General features: G+C 38.8%; 2 protein-coding genes across 8 annotated transcripts in view; one reads left to right on the top strand and one right to left on the bottom strand.

The window, feature by feature from the left end:
- The window catches only part of LOC139962416 (uncharacterized), a 37,911-nt gene extending 34,981 nt beyond the window's left edge, over positions 1-2,930 (top strand). For all 6 annotated transcript variants that reach the window (XM_071962343.1, XM_071962345.1, XM_071962344.1 and 3 more), the window contains 3 exons: positions 900-1,038; positions 1,449-1,533; positions 2,358-2,930. In XM_071962343.1, the coding sequence (XP_071818444.1) occupies positions 900-1,038; positions 1,449-1,533; positions 2,358-2,562 (429 nt within the window). In that variant the 3' untranslated portion in view covers positions 2,563-2,930. The remainder of the gene's footprint in view (positions 1-899; positions 1,039-1,448; positions 1,534-2,357) is intronic.
- A 48-nt stretch (positions 2,931-2,978) lies between these two features.
- LOC139962414 (E3 ubiquitin-protein ligase SHPRH-like) overlaps positions 2,979-27,471 on the bottom strand; it is a 28,598-nt gene continuing 4,105 nt past the window's right edge. The window contains exons 4-28 of one of the 2 annotated variants that reach the window (XM_071962336.1): positions 27,068-27,146; positions 24,985-26,622; positions 24,550-24,739; positions 23,935-24,042; positions 22,931-23,057; positions 22,052-22,167; positions 21,485-21,563; positions 20,358-20,521; positions 19,751-19,858; positions 19,045-19,113; positions 18,259-18,468; positions 16,798-16,974; positions 16,322-16,429; positions 15,482-15,621; positions 15,020-15,196; positions 13,810-13,878; positions 13,325-13,562; positions 12,667-12,810; positions 12,024-12,194; positions 10,282-10,467; positions 5,326-5,418; positions 4,573-4,665; positions 4,002-4,180; positions 3,647-3,727; positions 2,979-3,369 (exon numbers count right to left, since the gene is read on the bottom strand). In XM_071962336.1, coding sequence (XP_071818437.1) covers positions 3,246-3,369; positions 3,647-3,727; positions 4,002-4,180; positions 4,573-4,665; positions 5,326-5,418; positions 10,282-10,467; positions 12,024-12,194; positions 12,667-12,810; positions 13,325-13,562; positions 13,810-13,878; positions 15,020-15,196; positions 15,482-15,621; positions 16,322-16,429; positions 16,798-16,974; positions 18,259-18,468; positions 19,045-19,113; positions 19,751-19,858; positions 20,358-20,521; positions 21,485-21,563; positions 22,052-22,167; positions 22,931-23,057; positions 23,935-24,042; positions 24,550-24,739; positions 24,985-26,622; positions 27,068-27,146 — 4,868 coding nt within the window. In that variant the 3' untranslated portion in view covers positions 2,979-3,245. Of the gene's footprint in view, positions 3,370-3,646; positions 3,728-4,001; positions 4,181-4,572; positions 4,666-5,325; positions 5,419-6,439; positions 6,859-10,281; positions 10,468-12,023; positions 12,195-12,666; positions 12,811-13,324; positions 13,563-13,809; positions 13,879-15,019; positions 15,197-15,481; positions 15,622-16,321; positions 16,430-16,797; positions 16,975-18,258; positions 18,469-19,044; positions 19,114-19,750; positions 19,859-20,357; positions 20,522-21,484; positions 21,564-22,051; positions 22,168-22,930; positions 23,058-23,934; positions 24,043-24,549; positions 24,740-24,984; positions 26,623-27,067; positions 27,147-27,471 lie in introns of those variants that run through there. The other variant, XM_071962338.1, reaches the window with a different exon arrangement.

The raw sequence follows: 27,471 nt of genomic DNA, 5'->3' as shown, positions 1-27,471 counted from the left end.
AAAAAATGGAACTTGAAGCAGCTGCCAAAATCCTGCTCAGCTAGGATGAAAATGGTCTGTGGCATTCAATATTCAAATGGAAGCATATATTAAAGGCATCATACTCTATATAAGTTGCCCATCTGACTAACACACTAAATCATCAAAGTATAATGTAGTCTCTAAGTTCTCATTAGCTGAACCCTACCCATCACTAGGTAGCTGACATGTTGGCCATTCATGGCACCTTCATGTTTCCATATGATAATGATCATGTGGAATATGTAGCTTTGAGAGGAGCCCAAAGTTTGCACCAGTAATCCATTTTGGAGACCTGGATCATAGAAGGCCGTAATTGGTCTAAAATTTTCAGTTTCCCCCAACATTTGCTTCATGTGTACTTCCATTCATGCTCTCCAACATGCAAGCCTCTCAACTTCCCCCCCCCCCTCCCCCTCCTTCTCCTCCCACTAAAAAATATCCTGCTTGATAACATATCAAAAGAGAAAAGAAATTCTTCCGTTGCTTCTTTTTCGTTCGGAGAACACATGGGTGGCTATGGACCTAGGCCTTCTGAAGGACAGCTCATGCATAAATAGATATGTCAAAAAGAGTTGTAGTGTACCTACAGATGATCCAGTTATTAGCTGTTTATTATCAAATACATTCAAATTTCCCGGGTGGGGGGGGAGGTAACCTGAACGGGAAGTTAAGCCGGTGCCAACATATCACTGTATCATATTCACAAATCGTCAACACTGCAAAACAGTACTGAGAAATGAAAAAAACTGATATTGTCTGATTTCATGAAACCCCCAAAACTTTTAATTTGGGGAAAACGATGAGTTTTTGTCAGAATTCATGTTTGGTATTATATCCCTCGATTCATTCTCTGCATATCTCACCTCTTTTTCTTACAGAATCCAGACAACCAGGTCATCTTTAGTTCGATCGGAGAGGCGACGGCCAGGGATTACATCACCGCGAACAAGCAGAGAACGAGAAGCATCCATTTCATGAAAGAGATATTTAAGAAGGTCGATGTCCTCATTACCCCAGGTTTGGTTTTATGAATGGATACTTTGTTATATTGAGCATGTTGTGGTTTAATCCTGATCAGCATTGGCTAATAAGAATAGTTAAAGATTTTTCATATTTTATCGCAAATAACCCATAAATGCAAAACGACCTCAATCCCAAAAAATGTCAAAGGTAGAAACATGGTCTCGATGTCACAGAAACCGTTTTGTCCTTACATCCAACTCGGGTAGACCACGTACCCCATGGAGACACTATACAGATGCAAGAAATAAAGAACTCAATAACACTTTGTCATAAAAGTGGTGGTCGGGTGGGTGACAATGGTCATTTTTGTACGTAGACAAAAGTTTTAACTGATAATATTCTGTAAATGTGACCGTCTCATATGAAACTGACTGCTACCTTCATCTGCACATTCATCTCTACAGCTTGTGGAATGACAGCTCCAAAAATGCAACCAGGCGATGAAAAATGGGGTTGTTCAGATCTCCAGACGAGTTTTCAAATAGCTAAGTAAGTTTCGTAGTTTATATTACTCTTATTACATATTATTTTATTACTTGCTGCGCATCAAGGAAATCTTGACCTTGGATAGGATAGCCTTCCATCTCTTTCCAGTATCCAGGGATGCCTGAATTCCGGCTATAGCCGGAATTCCGGCTTTTCCCCGATATTGAAATATGGTTCCCGCTCCACACACTTTCCGGAAGTTTCCGCCCCAGTTGAAAGTAAAACCGAAGCTAAGTACAAAAGTGCCATTTAAGATTAAAGAATCGAACACTTGACCAGTAATGTGTGTTCCAATCTTATGGTGTTGTATAGTATTTTCTAATCTACATTTTTGGAAGTGTACATTTATAAAACATGATATTTCAAAATAAAGTTCAAATATAACTAACGTTCAGATGCAACATTACAAGGCCAGGGAAGTGCCATTTCTGGCGATCTGGGAGGTATTTTTTGCCAAAATTTTCTTGTAACGCTACGCGCCAAACAGGGTGGCGCTCCGCTTAGATTGTCTTTGGGAAATTCCAGTTCATCCAATTTTCAGGATATGAAGTCAAACCCTAATGGCATCACTGAGTATCTTACTTGTAATTCTGAATTTTTAAAAATGCCAAAATTGACATTCTTATTCCACTGACGGTGTTGGTCATATGTGTTGTACTTGGATTTGGAAGTTCTTTTTAAAAAAAATTTCATGAGGATTATTAACACCCACTCTTGGAGGAAATACTCTCAAGAAAATAACAGTCGCTCTGTTTCATACCATGTTAATAATGAATAGAATTTTTAATTTGTATGATGCCCCTTCTTTTGTTCTATACTATAACCAGGTACATGTTATTGGGTAATTTCACCGGTGTACCCGGTTTGGTGGTACCGATCGCATACGGCGATGATGGCCTCCCCATCGGCTTACAAGTGATCGGCAAGTGGTGGGAAGAAGATAAGATCTTATCGGTCGGCAAGTTTGCAGAGGAAATCCTGCAGAAAGAAAAACCGAGGATCTTCTTCCGAAATGATTTGCTGTTGAAGTGAGACACCGGGAGTCTAATTGGTTTGCAGATTGGGAAAAACCTACCCAGATTAATCATGATTGAATAGCAAGTTATATATGTTACAGGTATCATCAATTCATGCCATCACATTCGATTTAGCTGCAAAATCACATTGAAGTAACATAACAAAGTCTCGTTCTTCCTATGGTTATGGACCCAAAGGGGAAAAAAAACACAACAGAAATATACTTTCGTTCAGTTGTAATTTATGATTGAAACATGATTTAAACATGAATTAACAACATAATTAAGCACCCCGGTGGTGGTTTGGAGATTTGTTACTAGATGGAATGTTTTCTGTTGTTGTTGTTGCATCGAGCAGGTAGAAATATATGTCTGGACTTTCCAGTGAACATGTGGATGCTTTCTGTGTGTTGCCTCTAAAACTTATGCCTCCCTTCCATGCTTTACTCCCTTTGCACTATGATCTTTAACATCAGGGATGAACCTGGTGTTAAAAATAAATCGTGGAACTTTGTGCAAAAATTGCGGTATAGGCTTGAGTTTGCGTATGCTACAGTGTGTTAGGCTAATAGTTTTTGAATTAGCGGAAGAAGTTCATGCCTGTAACATGCTTTTAAAAATAAGCACCGCTGTGTTTCTGAGATTTGTTACTAGATGAAATGTTTTTCCATCGATAATGCGGATGCTTCTTCGTGTTGCCTACTGTCTTCCATTTCCCTCTGGCTCGCCACCTCCATCTTCTTTGTTTTGAAATGACAACATCCCTCGTAGCTGGGCCACCGTTAACTCTCCCGTTTCGGATTTGTCAGCTGTCACGTTATTGCTGCAAGAAATTAGACGTGATTGATTGCATTATTTCTGCATGATCTTTTTTTAAACTTGTTCCTAGATATTAAGGTTATCGGTGAAGAGAGATGCACGAATTATGTAATACTGCTAGTTAGTTCATTAATTAATTTTGTCTCGAGCTTCCAAGCCAAACGTACAGACAGTATCAACAGCCACAAGACCTCGTTTCTCATAGCAACATGACATTCTATCAGAAGCATGTTGTGAAACTAATTTCACTTTCTGGAGAGTTAAATAGTTTTAAAAAATACCTCAATGGATTAGCTTTCAAGTATTTGTGGAGCTCTTCTTCGATAGTTTGTCTCACAATAAATTTGTGAATCACTGTGTGCCTGTTGACGAAAAGCAATAAAGCTGTGTTATATAGTATATTATGTCGCATTTCATGTTGTAGTAAAAGGCATGTTTGTCATAGGAGAAAGAAATCTGGTATTGAAAAAAAAAAATTAATTTACAAAATCTGGTATTGAAAAATTGAAATTTTTTCTATGGAAATAAGCTATGAAATTTAATTCTATGAAATTTAGCACATATTATTTATAATATGCAATTAAAATTGGATCAAATTGGCATATAGGAAGGAATTATAGTGACCCCATCTCTGACCTTGTTTGTCCGATCCTATGAACACGACCGATAGCCTGGAGTTCAGTGGCTGGATTCAGGATGGGTTCGACCAGCAACACGTGGGTCGCCTCCACGATATTCAGACCATTGCAGGCTACGTTCAAAGGTAACAAGAGTGTTGAAATATCTGCATCCAATTTGAAGTCCAGAAGTTTAGTCTGGAAAAGAAAAAGACATTTGTTGATTGAGGATGAGCACCAGCTTATATTAATATTATTCATCAGCCTTCTATTTTTCAATGAGTATACAAAGATTTATGATGCAGGTAAATGTCCCACCCATTTCTACTGCTCTTCCGAGTTTAATTTAACGTCGGCAGTTTCTACTTCACCGTCACTTGGGTACAGCCGTTGAGAACGAAAGCTCGTTACCAAATTCACAAACCAAAATACCAAATCCATTGAAAACATAAGGATCTGTGGTTCCTGGTTTAATAGGTTTATATCATAGGGGCCAACACTCACCGCAGCACACACATGCACACTTCTAGAGGATTGTGAGTATTAACTGCAAAAAATATAATATTTGACAGTAGTACAAAGTGACTTACCTGGAATTTTTTTTGGCCGACTTGAGTTATAAGGCGATAGCTAACGTTGTTGTCATCAAGAGCCCTGGCTACAATGTTAAGAACATCTTGCCACTGGTAGAATATATAAAATATAATTAGTATATATATATCTGTAATTAAATACATCACCATTGATATATATCACCATATGTATATATATATATATATATATATATATATATATATAAATATATTCATATATATATATATAAGAATTGAATGTGTAGCAAGTGGTATGACAAAAGTATAGTAAATATATATATTTATATATATATATATATATACATATATATATATACATACATATATATATATATATATATGTGAATATATATATAACTTATATAATTAAAATATGAAAGAAATATATCATTAATTAAATGACATTAAATACATCACCGTCTATAACATATATATATAATTATAAAATTGATTATTAATTATGGAAATATAAAATTAAAAATCAAAACAATGGTCAGTGAAGGCATTATCTTGATTTGCTGTTTAAAAGATGCCAACGGCGTTTCAAACAACTTCGTACGATTATTTCAGAAGAACTTTCGGAACATCACAACATTTTCGCCAAGCCACAAAACATTTCGCCAAAAATCCTCTTCAGTATACAAGGTAACTCACTCATCTGTGAAGTCACAATAAAAAACACAACCCGTATCTAAGATGAATCCGGTTCGAAGAAAATTCTGCTACAGATCGAAACAATGGACTACTTACTGCTGAGAAAACGAGAGACTTTGCAATTGGATCTGTCCGCTTGATTTGAATCAAGGTCCTTACTACAGCTTCCACTTTGGTTGAATATCCACCCTGAAAGTTGATTAAAAAGTGGTATTAAACATTTATTAGTATCTGGACATGACTTTTCCCAATTTTTGACAATTTCAATGTTAAAAGCAGGTATGTAACACATATGCTAAAAGCAGGTATGCACAACAGTCGGAGAAAATTATACCAAAAAAAAAAGTTCTTGTTTAAGGTTAAGGTGGTAACACTTGGTAAAGCGCACATTACTGTAAAAACACTCAATGGCGCTGAACAACAAAACAATTATAAAAACGATTTCTTAAATAAATGAGTCTTTAAAGCAGCTTTAAAAGTTCTGATGTTTAGTTACATGAAGACAAATGGGTGGAACCGATCAAAGGTATTGGTTTTAGGAAGAATTAAATGAGTGGTGATTTGAGACCAAACTTAAAAAAAAAATCATAAGACCTCACAAAAATTGTCAAATTAGGGCTAGTAATGAAAATTCTCAAATATCTGTCCAGATACAAATCAAAGTTGGAATTTCAAATTTCGATAAGATTATTCCCTTGCAGGTGATTTTGGGCCAAAATTTGTAAAAATCGTAAAAAAGAGGGACGGACTAAGAGATGATTATTAACTAGTAGGTAATCAAATGGGCGCAACCGATCCCTTATCATGAGGGTACATCCTTACCAAAGAATTGGCCGAAAAAAAGTTTTCCAATATGCTCGTTTTGGATTTTCGGGGCTCATTTCTCTTGCAGATAAAAGTTACATTATATGGATTTTTTAAGCCTGTGTCGCATGAATAACTGCCAGACAGTCCGATGATTTTTATAAAGAAAAATGGAAAACATGTTTTGTAAAAATGAAATAAAGTATAGCCTTACAAAATAACAAATGACTGCTAATTATGAAAGTTCTCAAATATATGTCAGGATACACGGATACCCAACCCCCCGAACAGGCTTCTCAGCAGACAAGATGGCGCAACCGCCTATTGTAGGTATGTTTGTGGGAAATAATAAAAAGTGGTGATTTGGCGGCAAATATCGAAACATTCATAAGGCATATAACAAATTTTCAAGTATCTGTCAGGGTACACACAAAGGGATTCCCAGCACTCATGACACACTTTCTCCAGGCCGCAACTGAGAGAATTTTTATTTTCTGCTCTTTTCCTGCTTCCATTCTGAATTCTGAAGTTGAAATATTAGAAACGAGCATTATATCTCAACAGTTGCTGTGGCCAAGTTGGTAGTTCTCTGTGACTGAGAGAGTCAGACAAGCTGCATGTCCTGAGTTCGAATCCACATGAGAGCACTTTTATTTTCTGCTCTTTTCCTGCTTCCAATCTGAATTCTGAAGTTGAAATATTAGAAACGAGCATTATTTCTCAACAGTTGCTGTGGCCAAGTTGGTAGTTCTCTGTGACTGAGAGAGTCAGACAAGCTCCATGTCCTGAGTTCGAATTCCAGCCAGAGCCTTTTACTTTTCTGTTCTATGGAAAAGGTGGAAGTATAAAGGTAAGAAACGAAGTTTTCCCATTAGGAACCAAAATGGTGTGATTGGTAGTTCTGCCAACAATCTATTTGATTTTCCTGATTTCCTGTTTGCTGGGTTCAAGACCAGGTTGAGGTTAAAAAGGGAGAGTAAAAGGAGAGAAAAAGGAGAGAGGCGAGAAGGGGAGGCGAGAGAGGGTGTGGTGAAGAAGGGCGGGGAAGATGGGAAGGGGTAAGAGGGTGAGGGTAGAAGGGGTAGGTGGGTGAGGCGAGGAAGGGAGAGAGGTGAGAAGGGTGTGGCAAGGAGGGGAGGGTGAGGCAAGGTGAAGCGAGAAAGGGTAAGAGGGTGGGTGAGGCGAAAGAGGGTAAGGGACGCGGGCCAAGGAGTTCGCCGGGACCCCCTCCCCCTGACAAGGTTCCCACGCGGCCAGGTGAGTTCGCCGGCACCCCTCCCCCCTGACAAGGTTCCCAAGTGGCCTCCCCATCCCAGACAAGGATCAGTGGAGAAAATGTTTTATAAAATGTCTAAGTCCAGACAAGTGGATCTTTAAATATTTGAAAAGCAAACTTTTTCACTTTCTCCTCTAATGGTCTAGTGGTTGAGCAGAAAGTTTTGCATCACAGGGTCCCTGGTTCAAAACCAACTTCTGCTTTTGCTTTTACTTCTATTTCTTTTAGTAGAAGAAATTTTCCAAGAAAAGAACAACACAAGAAAAACAAAACAAACAGCAGATTTTTCTCACCTTGCTTAGCAGCTTATGCAAAACACAACCATAGAAGTTTATATATTTAAAAATATATATTCATATAGATGTATCTTATAGACATATAGATAACTATACACACATATATGTATATAGATATATAAAGATAAAAAAATATATATATATATATAAAAAAAATATATATAAAAAAAAAATATATATATATAAAAAAAAAAAGCAAAGGGAAAAAAAATCAATACATCCACTTTGAACCAAGCATTGCAATACAAAGAGATGAGTTTAGTACTCAGGATGTGCTCAGAAATAGTTGAGTGCCAGGCAGATTTGTATGGTAGTGTGATCCACGTCCTGGGGGAACTTCTAAGGGGTGTGGGTGTCCCCCCTCCCCCTTTTTGGAAAACTTTTTGCAAATGAGGTATAATCAGATGGCAAATGGTGCTATCTGTTTCTGTTACCAGAGCAAACTTCTGTGCCAAGAATTCACCCATATGTTGGTAATGGTAAAATTTAATAAAATTAATCGTCAAAAAAGGGGTTGGACCATGGAAATGTTTAAAATACTGTTTTTACTGGGCAGCATTCAGGACTACAGGGTGCATCTTCCCAGATGTGAGCGCATCCCTGCTCCTAACAATTCCTTAGAACATAGTGAGGGCAAAGAATTGCTACAGAAGGATAACATACTGTATCTATGCTTGACTTGAGAACATATGCTTCATATTGTTTGTATGCGTTACTGGTTAATGGATACTTGAACATTAATATTTTTTTCCCTTCATGCCAAATAAGTTCACTGACAGGACTTTCTTTCACCCACAGAATAGCACCCTTGAACGAAACCAGTTGCTAAGAATCAAAATATGGTAATGATAGAAAAAAGCGACTTGGACTCAATTTCTTCAAGCAAACGACTGCCTAATAGCTTGCTAAGTATTCTTAGTAAGAGCTGAAGAGCATCATTATTAACTTAGTAATTCAGTATGATATTCAGTTTTGTATACTTTTGAACATTTTGGTGAAGAATAAAACAAATGATTATTTGATGGGACTTTTACTTAATTGTAAGAATGTTATTTTGTAACCACAATTGCATTAAAAATATCTGCAACGAAAAATGTGGCCATTCCAGCATTACCTCAAAGCGGACATTTGGCCCTTGAAGTCGTTTCCATGTATGGTTCTAGGCAAAGCTGCTGCAAATCCAAATGTTGTTCCTTTTAAAGTTGCCCAATTAATCATGAATACATGTATTATACAGACAATACATCAAACTGTCTTTGTTTTTTTCCCCCGCTGTTTTCAAAAAAGGACCCACTCCAATTGAAAAAACATACGACAAGTCACGTGATCATACACAACATCCATCAATGAACTATTGCACAAAATTACAGGTTACATAAAAGAACTAAAAAAAAAAACAACAACGATTGTGGGTGTAGCCCTCGTACGACAAAGATTATTCACTCATCCAAAAAGGAAAGAGAAGGAAAAAGGTGAAAATTTTACAATATTTTGTACTTTGCAGAAATGGAATGAGCTGTGTAGGTTAATAGTCTCCTATGCTTCACTCACTCTAATTATGGCGGTCTCTCAGAGTTTGTAAATATCTTTAAAAATAGTGCTAAAATGAGGCCTTTCATTGATCGATACACAGATCAACTAAGGCTAGTGTCTAGTGGCCATTTTGATTTTGCCTTAAAAAAACTGAAAGATCTTGCGATATTTAAACCAGAAAGCCAGTGGGCTTATTGTGATTCCTTGCCAAATGAGATGATAATCTCAAGCTTTCGTCATTGTAGATTGAATTGATCAGCAAGGTTCTTTCACTTACTGTGGACCACTGGACCAACTGTACCTACTAAATATGTTAACATACCATGTTTACCAGCTATTTTTTAGCAAAAATCAACTCAAGCCCTGCCCCCTAATAAATGTGCATAATATCACATACATTATCATGTAGCCGCTATCTACCAACACCTTAACACAAAGTATGATTCAATTCTGAAATGTGACCTGACTAATATTTCTTGAGATGAGCACCAAAATCAATAAGGCTGGCGCTTCACATACACACACACACACACGCACGCACACACATGTTTGTGTTTCATTCAGACCGAGGACCCCATTGTATTTTCCATTGTTCAAATCCACGTACCCTAACTTTAACAATACCCCCATACAATAGATCCTTCCGAGGACGTGGACCTGAAATTCTTTTGTTCAAGTCCTCGGTCAGATAGCAAAACAAACGCACGCACACATGCAATCACCATCGCATAGATTCCTTGAGCCTTCAGGCAAGGAATCAAAAAGTGGAGATTTGGGGTCAAACTTGGGCTGATAATGAAACTTCTCAAATATCTGTCAGGATACACATAACAGATTCCCAGTACGCGGAACAAACCTCTCTCCAGTAAAAAGGGGGCAACTGATCATAGGTCTGTTTGTGGGAAGAATTAAAAAAGTGGTGATTTCTGGCCATGTTTTATAAAAAGCGTACAGTTTACGCTCTTTTCTTTCGAATAACAAAATTGTCAAATTTGAGCTGAAAAAGAAACATCTCAAATATCTGTCAGGATGCACATAACAGATTCCCATCACTGCAGCATTAGCTTCACCAATTCTGTGGAAGAATGTTTTCTTGAAAAAAAAGGCAACTAGTTTCCTTACAAGTATGATTTTTTGCCTTACGTGTACTTTGATGTCTGTTTCCGAGGACCTCTCATCACTCCGTTGATCGGTGCTCACGAACGAGACCTCCTTCCTGGCGGTGGTCTGTCGGCATACCGGGCACCTCATGTCTGGCGAGGGGTTCCTTGTCTGCAGTACCGACATGCACTCGCAACAGTAACAGTGCCCACAGTGAAGCACAGCCCACTGAATTATGAAACAGATGAGAATTTTGGACATTTATTCTTTCCAGACTGTCTGTTGCTTTTCTCATTTTAAAAATTTTCCAAAAAAATTTGATTTACTTATACAGCATGTTTGATATTGACAAATTGTTTTTATTTACCTATAAAGTTACCATTTGTCCCTAGCTATCGTAACCATTTGCCGTTGCCCATTGTGCTCCCATACATTCTTACCTATGAAAAATCATAACTTTCACAATAGATATCTGACAAAATGTCTTACACCATTTTGACGTTGAACACAGCGCACACTTTTCTACACTTTCCTGTCTTTGTCCTTCTCTAGTTTTATTTTCCACCCTCTTTCCTTAATCCTCTCTTTGTCCCTCTACAGTTCCTACCTCCTACCTCCTTTCTCCTACCTCTCCTCTTCCCCCTGTTGATTTCTTTCTTCTCTCCATCCCTTGTCTACTAATCCTCTCTTTTGTCTTCACCCTGCTCATTAACCTGTCTGTATTCTGTGCTTGTATTTGTCCCTTCTGTTAAGTCTGTAACTTGTCATTCAACCTCTGAAGGAGATCCTGCTAGGATCGAAACGTCAGGCCCTCTTACTTTTACACATTCTCTTTACAAAGGCTTCTTTAGTGGATAAGCAGTTTGCTAACAGTTTTGTTTTATTTTGAATACAGAGCATGACAGCTATTAAAAAAAGCGTTTGATTATCTCTGATCAGTGTCATTACTATTCCAGTGACAGGTATCGCAACCTCATCCCGTTTGAAACATTCCAGTTTGAAACATTTGAACAAACACACATGAGGTTTTTTGTTTTCAGTTGTTACTAAATAACTGACATATAGAAACAGGTAGCTGGTACCCCTACAAGACCAATAATTAGGTCACATTCACTCCATTGTTGCTTTGCTACCAATAACTAATGGAAGTTTTCACTACCGCCATACTACCGCTATACGGTCTTCGATCCCTACCCAGAGTAAATGCACAAGCTGTACTTCCACTCCGTATGAAAGGACTTGTACATCTGTGAAATCTAGCAGAACCTGAAACAATCCATCTAATTTTGCAAAAATGATAACTTTTGACACAGTGTTCAATGCAGAGATTTCCATAATGGAAAAAAAAAAAAAATAGCTACAGCATGTGTCCTTTGTTGTTCCCCACCTATACCTCTGGCAATCTTTGGCTGTTTTCCATAAGTGTGCCCCATGTGATCTCATACGTGTTTCTTACTTGTGTTTGGTGTGGTCTCCTATTTTTAGCCCAAACTGTACCCCTAATAGTCCATTATCTACTATTACCACTGTTCACCCCGCATATCAGGTCTCCTTTACCCCTCTTACCTACTCTTTTAGTGTTCTCTTACCCGTTTTCCTACCTGTAGGCTATCTGTACCCCCTACCTGTATCCATAAATCTCTTAATCATGTTTCCATAGGCCCCCCTCCTTTCTGCAGGCTAACCTGTTTCCCTATTGGGTCTGCTATATGTACCCCTACCTGCACCCAAACCTGTACACGTGCATATCTGTACCCCGGCCTGTACCTGTTATTATACATTACCTGTGTCCCCAATGGTCTCGTACATATTGGACAGGGATCTGGGTTGATCCCTCCCAGATTACTCTGAGCCTTCTCCAGGTTTTGAAGGTAAACCAGCTGGCCCATCTTCTGCCTCAGCTCACTGGATGCCACAAAACGGTCATTCAGGAGTTTGGCTTTCTGACCTTCGATCTGTTGTTACACAAAAGAATTAAACAACCACTGAGGTCAAAGTGCATATAGGACGTTCAAAGGTCAACTAAAATGAATACAAAATTATGCTCTTGATGCACGTCTGTTGTTACACAAAGAATTAAACAAGCACTGAGGTCAAAGTGCACATAGGAAGTTCAAAGGTCAACTAAAATGAATATCAAAATTATGCTCTTGATGCACAAATGTTATTTTCAGAATTTGGCTTTCTGGCCTTCAATCTGTTGTTACACAAAAGAATTAAACAACCCACTGAGGTCAAAGTGCACATAGGAAGTTTAAAGGTCAACTAAAATGAATATCAAAATTATGCTCTTGATGCACAAATGTTATTTACAGAAGTTTGGCTTTCTGGCCTTCAAGAAAGATAAAAGAATACAAAAGAGAGCTACTTTTTACCAACTCCAATAAGATACAAACAAGCAAATAATGTCTGATGTTGACTACTTACCTCCTCCGGTAATATGATGTACGGCTGAGATTCAGGGTCGTATGGTTCATCTGGTAATTTGACTCTTAACCTCATCTTGGCCATGTCAAGCTCATCCATGGCAGCTACTCGCTCCATCAATGCTCCCCAGTAAGCTCGGAGAGGCTGAGAAAGAGGAAGGTTTTAAAATGAAGGTTAAAAAAATTGAAGTATAAAACTTAATAGCATCAAACAGAAAAAATTATCAACAGATGACATATTTTAACGTTTCAATAGGGGGTACCTTGCCAAAATCATTTTGTGCAGAAACCCAGAGGTCCCCGCGAGCGCACCGTAGTAATCTGGTCGGTCAGGTGTGCTTAAGTCCATCGCAGCAAATTGCGACAACCATTGCCCTTTATCGCACCGTCTCCTCGCTAGGACGATTGACTTCCAGCAGGAAACAGAATGAATTATGAAACCCATATCACTGACACCATACAAACGAGCATGACATTTGGATTCATTCTTTAATTCTTCCATGTTTATTCCTCGACATTTAATGCTTTACCCATGAGAAACAATTTTTGCACATTCCTTCCTTCTTTGTACCCACAGAACCATCCCCCCCCCCTCCCTCCCCCTTAACCTCTCAATTGAAAATATTTCGCTTCATTTATCACGGACCACAAAAAGCTACCTTAAACTCCTTCTGCATTTGCTCAATCATCTCAAGGTGAAGTGTCCCTTCTTCGGCGGTCCACGGGTCACCGTTGACCTGTCTAAAGAATGCCAGGAGGGTTTTCAGTATTTTCTGTAGCTCGCTCATGGCCCAGGTCCCCCTGGGCCGGACGGTGTAGTTGCCGACGTTGTCGTCTTTGTGGTTGTCATCATACGAGGTACTGGGCGGTTCTTCTGCCAGGGTATCCAATTGGTTTCTTGTCAGAGCCAAAAAAAAAAAAAAAACATTTTAAAAGTCAAAAGAATAGGACAAGGAATCCCGGTGAACTCTTTTTCAAGTTTGGGTCTTTTTTTGTTGTTTGATAACTAATAAAATTGTGTTATCTAATTTCATTATTTCTTCAAGAGCTCCATTAGATCACTAGAGGGACTTTCATATAGCAGCCAACGGAGTACATGCAACAAAAAGAAAAAACGTTCCACACAGTTAGTTGTATATTTTACCTTTGCTCAAAAGCAAACAGTCTCATTTCGTATTCCTGGAGGGCTCCCTCAACTTTGCAGAAAAGGCAACTGTTGAAAAAAAAGAGAAAAAAAAACCAATCAGAAACATCAAGTTCTTTCGACATAAGTTTTTGTAATTTTTTTTTTCATTATACCAAACCGGGAATAATGTGGTGCTTACCTGTTGGACAACAAATGAATGAAAAAATTTCTGCGTAAAAAAACTCCACCCAAAATAGTTGCATTTGTTTAACAATTTGACTATTGTGTTGCTATGTGCGACCAGATAACTCGATACCCAAGAAACATAGAGTTCATAATTATTTTTAAATTCACCAGAACATGGTTGAGGATTGTTGAAGCTGGGTTACATGACCGATGATGATATTGGTTACAGGGTCAAACTTGGTAACATTCCATCATAAAAATATGAAAAGAAAAACAAAGATATTGGAAAAAGGTTTCAGATCCTGGTGCCACTATGACATCACAGATTTACAAAATGGCAGCTCACAGACACGACGACGGAAGAAGATGTTTCTCAGTTGTTTGGGGGTTAGTTTGGTCTTCGCTTATGTCAATGGTTGGGATTGTTGTCAAATTTGATATCATTTATATCTTGAACAACCACAAGCAGAAACCGGATGCAACTTTGGCCAGGAAACTAAGATGGTGTTCTAAAGTATCGCAGAAAAATTTACCTCCCAGATTTACATTAGATGCAAATAAAACCTAGCATCGGGGTTATAAGCTATTTGTGCTTCGTTCACATGCACGTGTGGCTGCTGTAAGTGTCGTATTAATTACTGCCAGACAGTCCGATCATTTTTTAAAAGAAAATTTCCAAAGCTTGTATCATTCTACCCTAGATACCCAGGTCCATAGTTCAAAATCACTATTACATTTTAAAAAACAACTAAAATGGTCTTTATTAAATAAGCATGTGTAAAGTTTCTAGTTTCTTTTCCTATGTTTAGGTGTATTTTGGTGGGGGCGTGGGGGGGGGGGGTTGTGTGTGTTTTTTGTTGGTGGCCTGGCCTTGATAAGCTCTGCTTCTGCCAAGTCACCTCCAATTCACATCATTTGTGTATATCAATTGTTTAATTCCTATGGAATACATTTGTAATTGTAATCAAGTGTTATATGTTCACTTTGTTTATGTTATGGTGAAATGGAAATAAATAGTTTTCAATTTCAAGTCTCTACTCACTCATTCTTAGCTCTACCCTTGAACGGTCTCAGATGGCAATCTACTGTTGACGATACAAGTTCCGCCGTCACTGGTTTTGAGAGTCTCTTCACACCTGCTTTGGCCTCCTTGTAACACCTCATTAGCGTCTCGACCTCTTCTTGGACAACATACTGAAGCCCTCTGCAGTCCTCGAATCTATGGTAAAAAAAAAAATGGTAAAAGATTTATGAAAAAATAAAAAGATGAAAAAATAAAAAATATTATCTATAAATATTCAAAGAAGAATGTACCTCTTTTGTCTTAAAAAAAAAAGGCCACGGCATTCCAAAGCAATACACAGTTATCGCTCCCCTGCCCCCCCCCCCACCTCCACCCACTTCCTCCCATCCAACTCAAATTTACCAACAACACATCTCTTTAGGTTACTTACCCTAGTGTAACAGAGAAACAGAAAGTTATAACTTAACCATTATGATATACCTGTTAATCAGTTGGTCCATCGCACTGCTCCCTGATGGAGCCTCATCTTTGATCTTGGTGATTAACTCTTCATCTCGTCCCTGTTGCATCAGGTACATTGAGGCTTCTAACCACCAGCCAGGTCCCTTCTTCAAATTTACCTTATTTGAGTGAAAATGAGAGCACATAAACCACAGATAAATATGTTCCAATTCTAACCAACCCACCAATATTAATTTAATATTTTATGTCTGAGCACCAATTTCGTTACTTCTTCTGTATTGCATATCAGCATAAAATGTTGGATTATTGTTACCATACAAAGATGGTCAGTACTAAGTTAAATTAGGTTCAAGTATGGTTTAACTAGAGTCCATTCTGTTCAGCATAGCAATCTATACACACATGTTATAATATACCACTTAATTTTTTTCTAATGCAAAAATGAAACAGATCAGACCAATGATATTGTGTAGCACAGCCATCTGCAAATTTGAGGAATTTCCAGAAAATTTGATCAAAATCAAGGATACATCCGTGTGGGAATCCATCGATTTAAATCTCATTTTTGCAGTCATTTTTATCACAGAAGCAAGTTACCATAGGAAAATATATTAGTACGAAACTTGATGCAATGCCCGTATTTCCAAACTGTAAAATTGGATGACTTACTCATTACATCATAAATGAAATTATGTGAAAAAAAAAGATCAAGGAAAGCAACTATTTTCTTCTCCTGTTGATTCCATCTGGTCCATCAAAGGTGGGGTCCTTCCCCATCAGGGAGTTTACTTTCTGGGTCGCCGGAAGGGGGGAGCTTGCAGACAAGTTATATAGTGGAGGCATTGAGGGGGCACTCACCTTTCCCTCCAAGGAAGTAATCTTTTCAGAGATCAGAAAGAGAGATTGTCCACAGGAGTTTAGATTATTAAGAGCTTTCCCCATGTACTTGACTCTCATTTCTTCCATCTAGCATGTTGGCAAAAATGAAAAAAAAATTAAATATTTTAATACAAATGACAATATTAATTTTTTTTTTAAAGAGAAAAAAATGGTATTCTAGAAGAAAGCATTTCCTTCGCATACATTCTTTAGAACAAGAATCAGAAAATTTCCTATTTGCTAAGGAAAAGAGGGTATGGAAAATTGGGTGGAAAGACATCGTTTATCAAATGGCCGATAATTATAGAACTTTGGGTTTGACCATCACGATCATTTCTCACACTGTCGGTTGGGGTAAATATTGTTACAATCAAATACACCTCACATCTAAACAATTACTGAACTTTTACCCTAACATCTGAAATTTTATGAAATCAGAATGAAATATGTTTAACCTGTTGCGTAAGTTTCCCATCTCTCGTGGTGGGGGCCACACCCTCGTGTTTCTCTTCCAGTAGTTTGCCGAGGTTGTGCATGGCGTGAAATATCTGTAACGAATCCACCTTCAATTTACCCTTCTGCTCGTCTTCATTACGTAACACCTCTCGATATTTCTCTACGGCTGACACGACCTTCGAGGATAAAAATTTAAAAGATTGTGGTTCAGGTGTTTGACATGTCTATTTTGTATGAAAGAACACAAAAAGACAAAAAGAACAGTGAAGAAACTACCATGATAGCATGCTCTGTTAAGGAGATATGACACTTTGAATATATCAACATTTCTTTGAAAATGACTGGTGTAGAAAGACTAACTGTGAGGGTATGATGTCAGATCCTCACTTCCTTAACATGTGTGAATATATTTCTTTCAAAATTATTTACATTTTTTAACACATTTGAAAATAATATAATCAAAAATTCTTCAGATGTTTAATCTCAAATACTTCCTTTGACAAATATGAGATCTCCTGACATATCCTTTGGTAGAAAGTCATGAAATCTCACAAAATATTAGAAAAAAAAACAAAGACTTTTCAGGAATGTGAGGATGTGACACAGCTAGTCAGATTTCAGCAGTTTCTACACAATCTGATAAAACTTGAATATCTCTTTAATCGAAAAAGATATTTGAACAGTTTTTTCACCATTGTGTTTCTTTTATTATCCTCTTTCATATAACATAAACATGTATGCCAACTGAACCAATCCTTTAAGCCGATATGTAAACCGTCGACACTTCTCAAGCCGAATGTTCCTTTCGCTCTTCTCCACTCTGTAATCACACTCTGTAATCTGCGCTCCGATTTCAAATAGCAGTACTCGGTCCGTGGTACTCTGAGGTACTCAGAACCTTAAAGGTAGTCAGTATAGGCTCCAAATTATTGCACGCTATAGTTGCTAGAAGTTTTAAAAAAGTACTTTCCTGGAGATCTTTACTCTCCAAATTGTTCTCAGACATGTTTAAGGAACACACAAGATGACTGAATGTCCCAGTGAGGAAAATTTCCTCCAAGTGTGGAATAAAAACGGTTTAAGAATTTTGACCAAAGATGACCATATGGGAATATCTAGCATAATTGGGGCCATACATACAGCCTACCTTTATGGAGTCAGAGATACGTGATACCCTATTCAAAGATACTCCACTACAATACTACAGCTAGTGACAAGGTCAAGAGGTATCATAATAAAACAAACTCCATCAGATGTATTCATGAGAATTTTGACCAAAGGTGACCATATTTGAATATCTAGTATAATTGGGGCCCATACAGCATACCTTTAAGGCATCAGAGATACGTGGGACCCTATACAAAGCTACTCCACTACCATACTACAGCTAGTGACAAGGTACAGAGGTTTCATAATTAAACAAACTCCATCAGATGTATTTCATGAGATGATGAACCAACCTCTCCTTCGATCATATGCATCGCTGCTTGTCCATTGATCGCACAGACCAGCTGCCTCTGTGCCTCCTCGCACTCCAATTTGGCTTTACCGATCAGGGACTGGAGTAAGTCCTCCATCTTCATGGTGCTCTGGTTGAGACGGATGAACTCTCCTCTCACAGCCTGAGGGTGGCAGCAGGCCTGACGGAGGCTCAGGAGGGGTAGCACCAACTACCGAGGGAAAGTGGAAGAGAAGGACTCAACGCGCCGGTTTTCACATTTTCCCTCTTGCCCTCCCCTTTGCCCATTCCTCTTACCTTCACAATCCTTTCCCTCACTCTTGCCCCCCATCCCCCTACCCCACACACACCCAGAAGCCCCTCAAAATTGCCACTATTGTTAAGTGTTCTAGTCAGTCATCTATTGTTTAGAACTAATTTCCAATTTGATGGCAGGTTTCCCATTCTGATATTTATTTAAATTTGATATAAGTCAGAAGACCAAACTTGGAAAGAAACATTTATTCCAATTCTGTTATACCTGGCAAATAGAATATGTGACAGTCAATGTGTTGCCACTTCAACTCATAGCTGAGAGTATCAAGTTCGGACGTTCGGACGTTCGTGCGTATACATACGAAGAACAACTTTAAAAAATCGCAATTACTGAAAATAAGCGGGGCATAACCTTGAAACCTTATGACACATAATGGGACATAAAATTAAAAGAATACTTTCTTTGGCTCTCCTGAAAGAAAAAAAAGACTATAAAATACCAAAAGTTAATAGAAGAATGGATCTTTCTTACCTTGGCTAGTTTTTTCCTGTCCATGTCCGATAACTTCATGGATGTGTCTGCCTTCACTCGAGTTAGAGTCTGCATGGTTCAAAGAGATGAGGGCAAATTTCAGTAGAATATGATAAAACTTGTTTTGTAATTCATCACCATGGTTACAGTCAGACAGTAAACAACAGTAGATGGAAACAAACTGTCTGCCCTATAAGCAACTGCCAAAGATAATATACGTTAGGTCACAAAATTCACTAAAATTATTATTGAAAGTTCAGGAAATTATTTTCCCATACTACTCTTTCTTTTTGATCTATTTATATCATTACTGCAAAAGACAAAAAACCAATGCAACCTTGGGCTATACTAATAAACACACAAAAGACGAACATTGAGAAGAAAATTAAGAAGAATATTATTGTCTTTTGTTGAAGTCACAACCTTAAATTCATTGTTAACACATAAATTTCTTTTATGAGTGATGAGTCCTATGAGCAAAATATCTGATGTGATGTTGTCAAGGGGATAACCAGAGAGTTGTTACAAGTTGTTACAACTAACAACTCAATTTAATTTCAATTTTGGTCATGTGGAGACTAGCCAATTATTTTCCTGAGAGAGTGGACTCATCGACTAAGGTAACTGAGCTAACGCAGTAATAAGAGAACAGATTGATGAGGCCTGGCTAGGGGGTGGGGGCAGGGAGGCATTTAGGTTTTCTCACCAAGTTAAACTGGGAAGCACAGCCTTCGTGTTTTCTCTTGTAGTAATGAGCTTCGACCGGAGAAAACTTTAACCAATGAACCTGCTCTGTTTGAGATGGGATGTTAATCTGAAAGGAAGTGAAAGAAAAAAAAATTAACTTAGATGTATAAGAAGAGTGTATAAGATATGACACTGTATACCCATTTATTTTTTTCAATATTTTGTACCCTGCATCAAAAATAACCCCAACCAAACTCTTAAATTCAGAAACAAATTTGTGATTATATCACACTGAAATCTGTACCCTTGAGGTCAAAACCCACATTTTCATAGAATATTCTACACTGAAATACACACACAGCTTGCAACCGTCGGTAATTAGACGTAGTGTACAGTCAGTACATACAGCTGCGGTCAATACCCACAGCACAGTGTACAAACGATACAGCGATGGACATCTCAGGTCCAGCTAAAGATAACAAGGTATCACGTTTCATTACTGTCTGCATTTTGTAGCAACACGAACAAAACGTCAATTGCAAGCAACAGAAAGTTAACTTTTTCAGATGACCACACGCAACTTGGGGCGAGTCTTCAATGCCTTTAATAGATATAAACTACTGCACCTGATCGAGGACGTCCTTCTTGGCTGTACGCCAAAGCTTCTTGGTCAACGCTGCCAGCATGGGCTCCCTATCATCATTCGCGAAAGGCCCACAGAGTCCGCGATCCCACCAAAATTTGGTCCTGTAAGGGTCCTCGTTCAGAAACAGGAACAAGCCGTACAAATCTGTCAACAAAAGTAGCCAAATTCTCAAGGTTTTTATTCAAAAGTATTCTGATAGTTTCTACATCAATATGAAATGTGTAAAAGCAGTCGATCATGTCGCCATGGTAACCTCTCCCACCATTCATATGTACAAGAACAAGATGTGTGGATATGGTTATTGCATTCGTGTTACATTCATGTGTTTTGATACTTGAAACAAATTACATTTCAAACGGGGATAAGGGCAGAGGGAGTCTTTTAGCAATATATCTTTCTCTACACATATTGATAAGATATACTCTAGGACCAGCAGAACCCTTGGCTTCCTGAATAGGAATTTGCGCTCTTGCCCACCAGAATTATGTGAATTTGGCCTATATTTCTGTGTTGCTCTACCCTTGAATATGCAGCTCAGATTTGGGACCCTTAAAAGGTCTCAGACCAAGACAAAATAGAAAAAAATTCAAAGGAAGGCAGCACATTTTGTAACTTGTGATTTCCGTAGGCAATCCAGCGTCACTGAGATCTTAAAAACTTTGAAATGGAAACCCCTCATACAAAGAAGGAAAATGGCCAGACTCATGTTTTTTTTTCAAATTATTAATGTCTTAGTTGCAGTCCCAAACGAGACTAATCTCTTCTTGAAACCAGAGAGGCGTGGCCACTATACTCAAATTTCACATAGTCATCGTGCTTCTATCCTAGGACTATAAAAGACTGGAATACGCAATCCTTGGCCGTTAAGGAGAGCCCTAGTCTTGATGTGTTTAAAACTGGATTGCCCACACATTGTTACTAGCACTGCTGCGCTGCCTAACAACATCTACGTTCTTTGATTCCCGAGAGGGGTTTTTAACGAGTATTTAACAGAAGCAGAAGCAATGAAAATGTTATCAGGTCATGTTTCTTCTGGGAAGTATACTTTTATTTTCAGACACTCGTCTTTTATGCTTACGGTAGTATGGGTATATAACGTTATCTTACCATTTAACCCAGTCTGCACTGGTGTTCCGGTCACACACCATCGGTTCACCGCTGTCAAACGCAAGGCCATTTCTGCGGACTGAATCGCAAACAAATGTGTTAATTCAGTGGCACAGTAAACACATTTGAAAATGCAAAAGTTTCACGCAGTTACGAAAAAGATCTTGTACCTGCTAAATTGAGAGAATTTGTCGGGTTACTTGTAAAAAGGCCTTGTTTGGTATACATGGGAACTATTCAAGAGGTATTTAACATTTTTCCGTGTTCTCCTAACAAGACATATACGTACATTTACAGACACACTTGACATACATACACATGACATATAAACACTTACAGACTCATGACATACATACATATACAGACAACTTTTGTCTTTTAAACTACTTATTTTTCCCCAAGAACTTACTGAATGGTTGTTTAAATGCTACAATTTTATATTTATCAAAATTTGGTTCAAATTTTATTAAATGCAAGAGTTGGAAGAGATGGAAAAGAAAAATGCAAAATTACTTGCTAATCAAAGATTGTCACCACAGGATTCCATTACAGATCATCAAAACTTACTTTCGCTGTTGGGGACTCTACCATCTGGGCCTCGTCGAGGCACACCCTCCACCATTCAACTACGGGCAGGGGGCTGGGTACGGCCATGTAACGCTTCGCATGGCGCAGTTTATTGCCTGCAGAGTATACAGAAAGAACAAGATATTATCACAGCTTTTAGAAAATGAGAGGCAAGACTTTTCTTTGTAAGTACAAACAGCTAGATTTCTTTTGAAAGAAATCCCTACCAAAACTGCTCTCTGGGTTTACCTGAATAAGGCTGTGGGGTATCTGGTTACATGATATGCAAGATATAGAGAGGGAAGGGGAAGAGGGAGGGTGGAAGAGAGAGGGAGGGTGGAAGAGAGAGGGAGGGTGGAAGAGAGAGGGAGGGAGGGTGAGAATGGGAGAGGGAGGGAGGGTGAGAATGGGAGAGGGATGGAGGGTGAAGACGGGAGAGGGAGGGAGGGTGAGGAAGGAAGAGGGAGGGAGGGTGAGGATGGGAGAGGGAGGGAGGGTGAAGATGGGAGAGGGAGGGAGGGTGAGGAAGGGAGAGGGAGGGAGGGAGGGTGAGGATGGGAGAGGGAGGGAGGGTGAGGATGGGAGACAGACAGGGGAGGGAAGGAGGAGAGGGCAGGAGAGGGAGGGTGGGAATGTGGAAGGGTGAGGGTGGGAGAACGAGGGAGAGGATGGGAATGGGAGGGACGGGGGAGAAAGGGAGGTGGGAAGGGAAAGAGGGAGGGAGGGAGAAGTTGGTGGAGGCATAAGGTGGGAGAGGGAGGGAGAGGGCAAGAGAGAGAAGGAGAGGAAGGGACGTGGGAAGGGGCAGAGGTAGGGAGGGGCAGAGGGAGGGAGGGAGTATTTTTATTTCAGCTTTTTAATGAACCAAATACCACTTACTGTTACAATGTGGCAGATCCACGTAGTTCAGTTCTGTACTCAGTACGCTGTACGTCGTTATAACTATATCATGTTGGGCTAGGTAAAGCGGTTGAAGAAACTTGTGAACTCTGACCCCTCTGTATATCTGAAAGAGTCAACATTCATAGGTCAACATATTTTTATCAATTGATATCAAATGAACAAAAGCACCTTTTGCTCTTGATGAGAGCCTAAGGAAACAAAGATAAAAAACAATTCCCTAACAAATTCAAGCCTCAAAGGTGTCACAAATTTTTTAAGGTTGATTTTAATAAAATAATAAATATTAAATTTATTGATACTGTTATGCTTATACTTTTCCTTACTGTTTTACTGAGTTATTCAGATTTCAACTATAGTGACTATAAAATGTTCCATGCTGTCATATTGGTCCAATGCATTAGATCTATACTGTTAACAGATCTCTGAATGAAAGTAAAAAGCTCTTAATAGCGTGCGAACACAGCGGACAAACTTGGATACAGACCTGCTGGGTGATTGACTAGTTCATGATTCATTTTTTCCTTTTGGCGGGTCTTGGCGGAATGAAAAAAGTGCTTTAGAAAGCACGAGTTGTTTAAGGTGCGTAAAACAATTTGTTTGACTTTGGACTTAAATATAAAATATTTCAAAAGAGCTCTTATTCAATAACTACAAACCTAATTTAACCTTTTTATGCTACTTTCCTGATCTAAAGTCAGAGACTGAAACTCGGTCAAGGTTCGCTGAATTCCTCTTACAATAGGACGGATAAAACAGCGTCCTCTGTCGGAGCACGGCTGAAGAGCTTCACGCCAAAATTCAATGCAAAAAAAATTATCAACTTGTCAAAATGTTGCTTTTAAATAATAAAAGAAAAGAAAAAATGAGCTGAAAAGTAATCAAAGTCAATACTATAAAAGGAATTACAAAAGACAGGAATACCAACTTATGTCCCGTCTTAATAAATAAATAATTTTTTAAGGATAGATTGGGGAACGTACTAGGATCTTGAGGCTGTTGGATCTGACATGGTGGTTGATTTCGTCCACCCACTGCTGAGAGATGGAACTTGGAGAGATAATCAAGGTAGCTGAAGATTTCACAGGTGGCTTTGAGAGAGAAAAACCATATTAACCATTTTAAAAAGAATAAAATATTAGATGATCTTGCAAATAATATTTGACTTATAGGTTAAATACTTTTCTTAGTATGTCAATGTGAAAAGATACTCTTGGCCCATTTTGTTTTTAATTAATTAATGAATTTATGTTGTAAGACCACTGAAAAACTCTTGGTATTGGTCCAACCTGTACAACTTTTACTTTAAGGGGAAAATGCCCACTTGCAAACCATAGTTTATTGCAGCAGTGTACTTTGCTTGTACATACTCCTAGACAGATGGCGAGTGTGAAGGTATACGTTACTTGTGCGACAGATTAAAATGCCACTAGAGACTGTGCGAGAATATAATACTAGGCAATGAAATACACTCATGTACATTTAACAAGTTCCAACATGGGCTTGTCAATGAGTATGCCCCCTACCATCATCCCCCCCCCCCAAAAGAAAATAATAAGAAGAAGAAATAAGGAATAAATAAAACACCTCTGACTTACCTGTTTTACTTGACAATGCGGACATCTGTATTTGGCCAATAAGGGAGAAGGCAGATTTAATTCTGTGACACTCCAGTTGACACATTTGATATGCTGCCAGCTAAGACAATCTAGGCACTGGATACTGCCGCCACAGGTTAGTTCATCCTCCACCTTACCACATAGACAGACAAATTTAACTTTGGCTGATCTGTGGATAAATTTGAAAATATAATAATAATATGAAATCATAACCAGAGAGAACATTAAAATAAAAATTAAAATAAAACAAAACTGTTAGCAAACTGCTTATCAACTAATGAGCCTGTGTAAGAGAATTCGTAAAAGACAGAGGGCCTGACAAAGTTCAGTTGAATAACTATTGAAAACATTGACAGCTAAATTGTTCCAAGTTACATAGAAAAAAAAAAAAAATTTTAAAAACAAATCGCTCACTCTTCGGTCTCTGTATTGGCATCTTCTTTAGTCGAGCGAGTCCTTCTCTTCCTCTCCCGTTTACTGGGCTTCTTCTCAACCACCGTACCCGAACGAGATGATTTGTCTAGGTCTGTACTTTCATCGAGAACATCGTCTTCGTTCTTGTTTTTTCTTGACTCTTGGCTACAAGATTGATCCTCTTCTCTGTGAACCCCATCAGCTTCAAGAACCTTGACATAACCTTCAACTCTTTTGACAGGGTTAGCTTTTATTGCATAAATTGATGCTTGATCAAGTCCAGTTTCCCTAACAACCTCATCGCTGTCCTTCCCTGCTTCTCCTGATTTCTCGCTATTCTCCACTTCCATTGCCACGACAGAATCCATCTGTTTCACTTCCAAAGTCAAAGCCTCTTTGGCAACCGTTTCCATGGAAACGTCTTGATTTCTATCAACCTCTGAAGTGTATGGAATACTTTGGTGGTCAATGTCAACATCACATGGACCCATATCGAGTTTAGGATGAGAGCAAATGATGGGCATCTCGGTACCAGCAATGTTAACCTTCTCCCTTAATTGTGTTCCAACCTCTGTTCCGACTTCCATGGCTAAACCATCTGATGTTTCCATAGCAATCTTGTCACATGTTCCCCTCTCTTTCTCTAAAAGATCTAAACTGTCATCAATCGTCCCCACTTCTGACGAAGCCCGATCCACCAACACAGAATTATTCCGTACATGATTACTTTCCTGAGTTAAGGTCCTATCCTGCGATGGCGTGTTTATTGAGTCACTAAATAAAACTGGCAGCTCTTTCTCAACGTTCCCATTGGTTGTCGTACCTTGTTGTGGTGTTGCCTGGAATGCATGCCCATTACAAAGCACCTCAGTTTGGGCTTTGATCTTGGCATTAACCACAAGTGTCTCTTTTACTTTCTCGTCAGATGGACTTCCTGAAATTCTGAGTACTGAAGTTGTCAGAGTTTGTATTTCATCAGCCTGTTTGACAGATATATTTTTTGCTGGTGCTACCTGAGACATGGTCACTTTGCTGTCTTCACCACTTTCTGGCGGAAGTTGTTTCTTATCCATCTCTTCAACTATTGATTCCATGCTACAGTCACTTTGTGGTATATTCCTCCACTTCTCTTGTTCAGTGATAGGAAAAGTGTCCTTTGAATTTGAAATTTCCTTTGACCTATCGCTACTGACGGAAATACCGTTTTCGGTACTGCTTATCGGACTTGCAGCACATGATGCAATTGCACTGTTGTCTGTATCTGCTACTAACATATTGACCCTTGACCTTTCAATGACCTCTGACATGACACTCTCACTGACTGTTTTTCCAACAAACTTGCTACCATTCTTCTGTGTAGATTGCACCGTGACACTGGAACCCTCAGGTGACGTCTCAGATAAAACTTGAGACGCAGGTCTACAGCTTTTGACCTTTGACCTCTGAGGGTCGCCTGCATTACCACTTTCGTTGGCACCGATGAGACCGACGTCTGTAGTAGGTAGCCAAGGCTGGTCTCCCGGTCGAGGGTTGTTCAAAATGCAGGCCAGCATCTCCACAGTTTTACCGAGGCCCATCTCGTCTGCAAGTATCCCACCGGGAGATGGAGGCAGTTTCTGGAATGGCTTTGTAGAAATTCTGAAAGTGTAAAACAAATGTAGGTAATGTCAAGTGCTATGATTGTAAACTGTCATTGGTTAATTTTTTTGTTTTGAGAAACTGGACAATTTGAAAACTGGAGATAGTCATGGCCCCACCCGTGCAGCAAACTGTCAAATACTAGTCAGAGATATGCTGCACGGTCAAGTATCCGAGACTAAAAAACTGACAAATTCTAGATCGGTCGCTGTCCGTTCATACACCACTTTCCACGTCCAGTCTGGACGCTATAGGTCTGGTCATGTGTGGTGTGGATTGAATCAAATACAACACAACTGTGCTTCCTCTCTGCTAGGTACCTAAATGTTATGTGTGCATACAGGGTCCAAGGAACCTTGTTTGATGATCTTAATCCTTCCCCTATTAAAATAATTTGCTGTGTTTCCGATGTTAAGCTTCTCATTTCTATTTCTAGAGTACTTACTGAGCACTTAATGGATTGTAGTACAATGTCCTCCCTTCCAATGTTTCCAGTGGCTTCCAAAGTTTATGAAGACCAGACTCTGACATAAAAACAAAAATTGCAAGGAAAGATTATCTTTAATCTACAGTATGATTCTTATTTCTTGACAACGAACCTCGGGAGATACGATCAAATTTCAGCCCTAAATATGTAAAAAATAGGTAAACTTGAGGAAGTCATATTAAGATAATGGTCATTAAGCAAGGTTACATTGTTTTTTCTAGTCCCCCCCCCCTCACTCCCCTTGGTGAGCTAAGATATTACTGCAAGGTTTTCATTTAATACTGCAAAGTACATCAAACAGACAAACGGTTTTTAACCTAACATGTAGGGACCACACACCTGAGCTGTTAACCGGGAAATAC

The sequence above is a fragment of the Apostichopus japonicus genome, chromosome 21 (genome assembly GCF_037975245.1).
Source record: "Apostichopus japonicus isolate 1M-3 chromosome 21, ASM3797524v1, whole genome shotgun sequence".
Lineage (NCBI taxonomy): Eukaryota > Metazoa > Echinodermata > Holothuroidea > Aspidochirotida > Stichopodidae > Apostichopus > Apostichopus japonicus.
The sequence above is the reverse complement of the archived record's forward strand: the minus strand, read 5'-3'. Positions and strand labels throughout refer to the sequence as shown.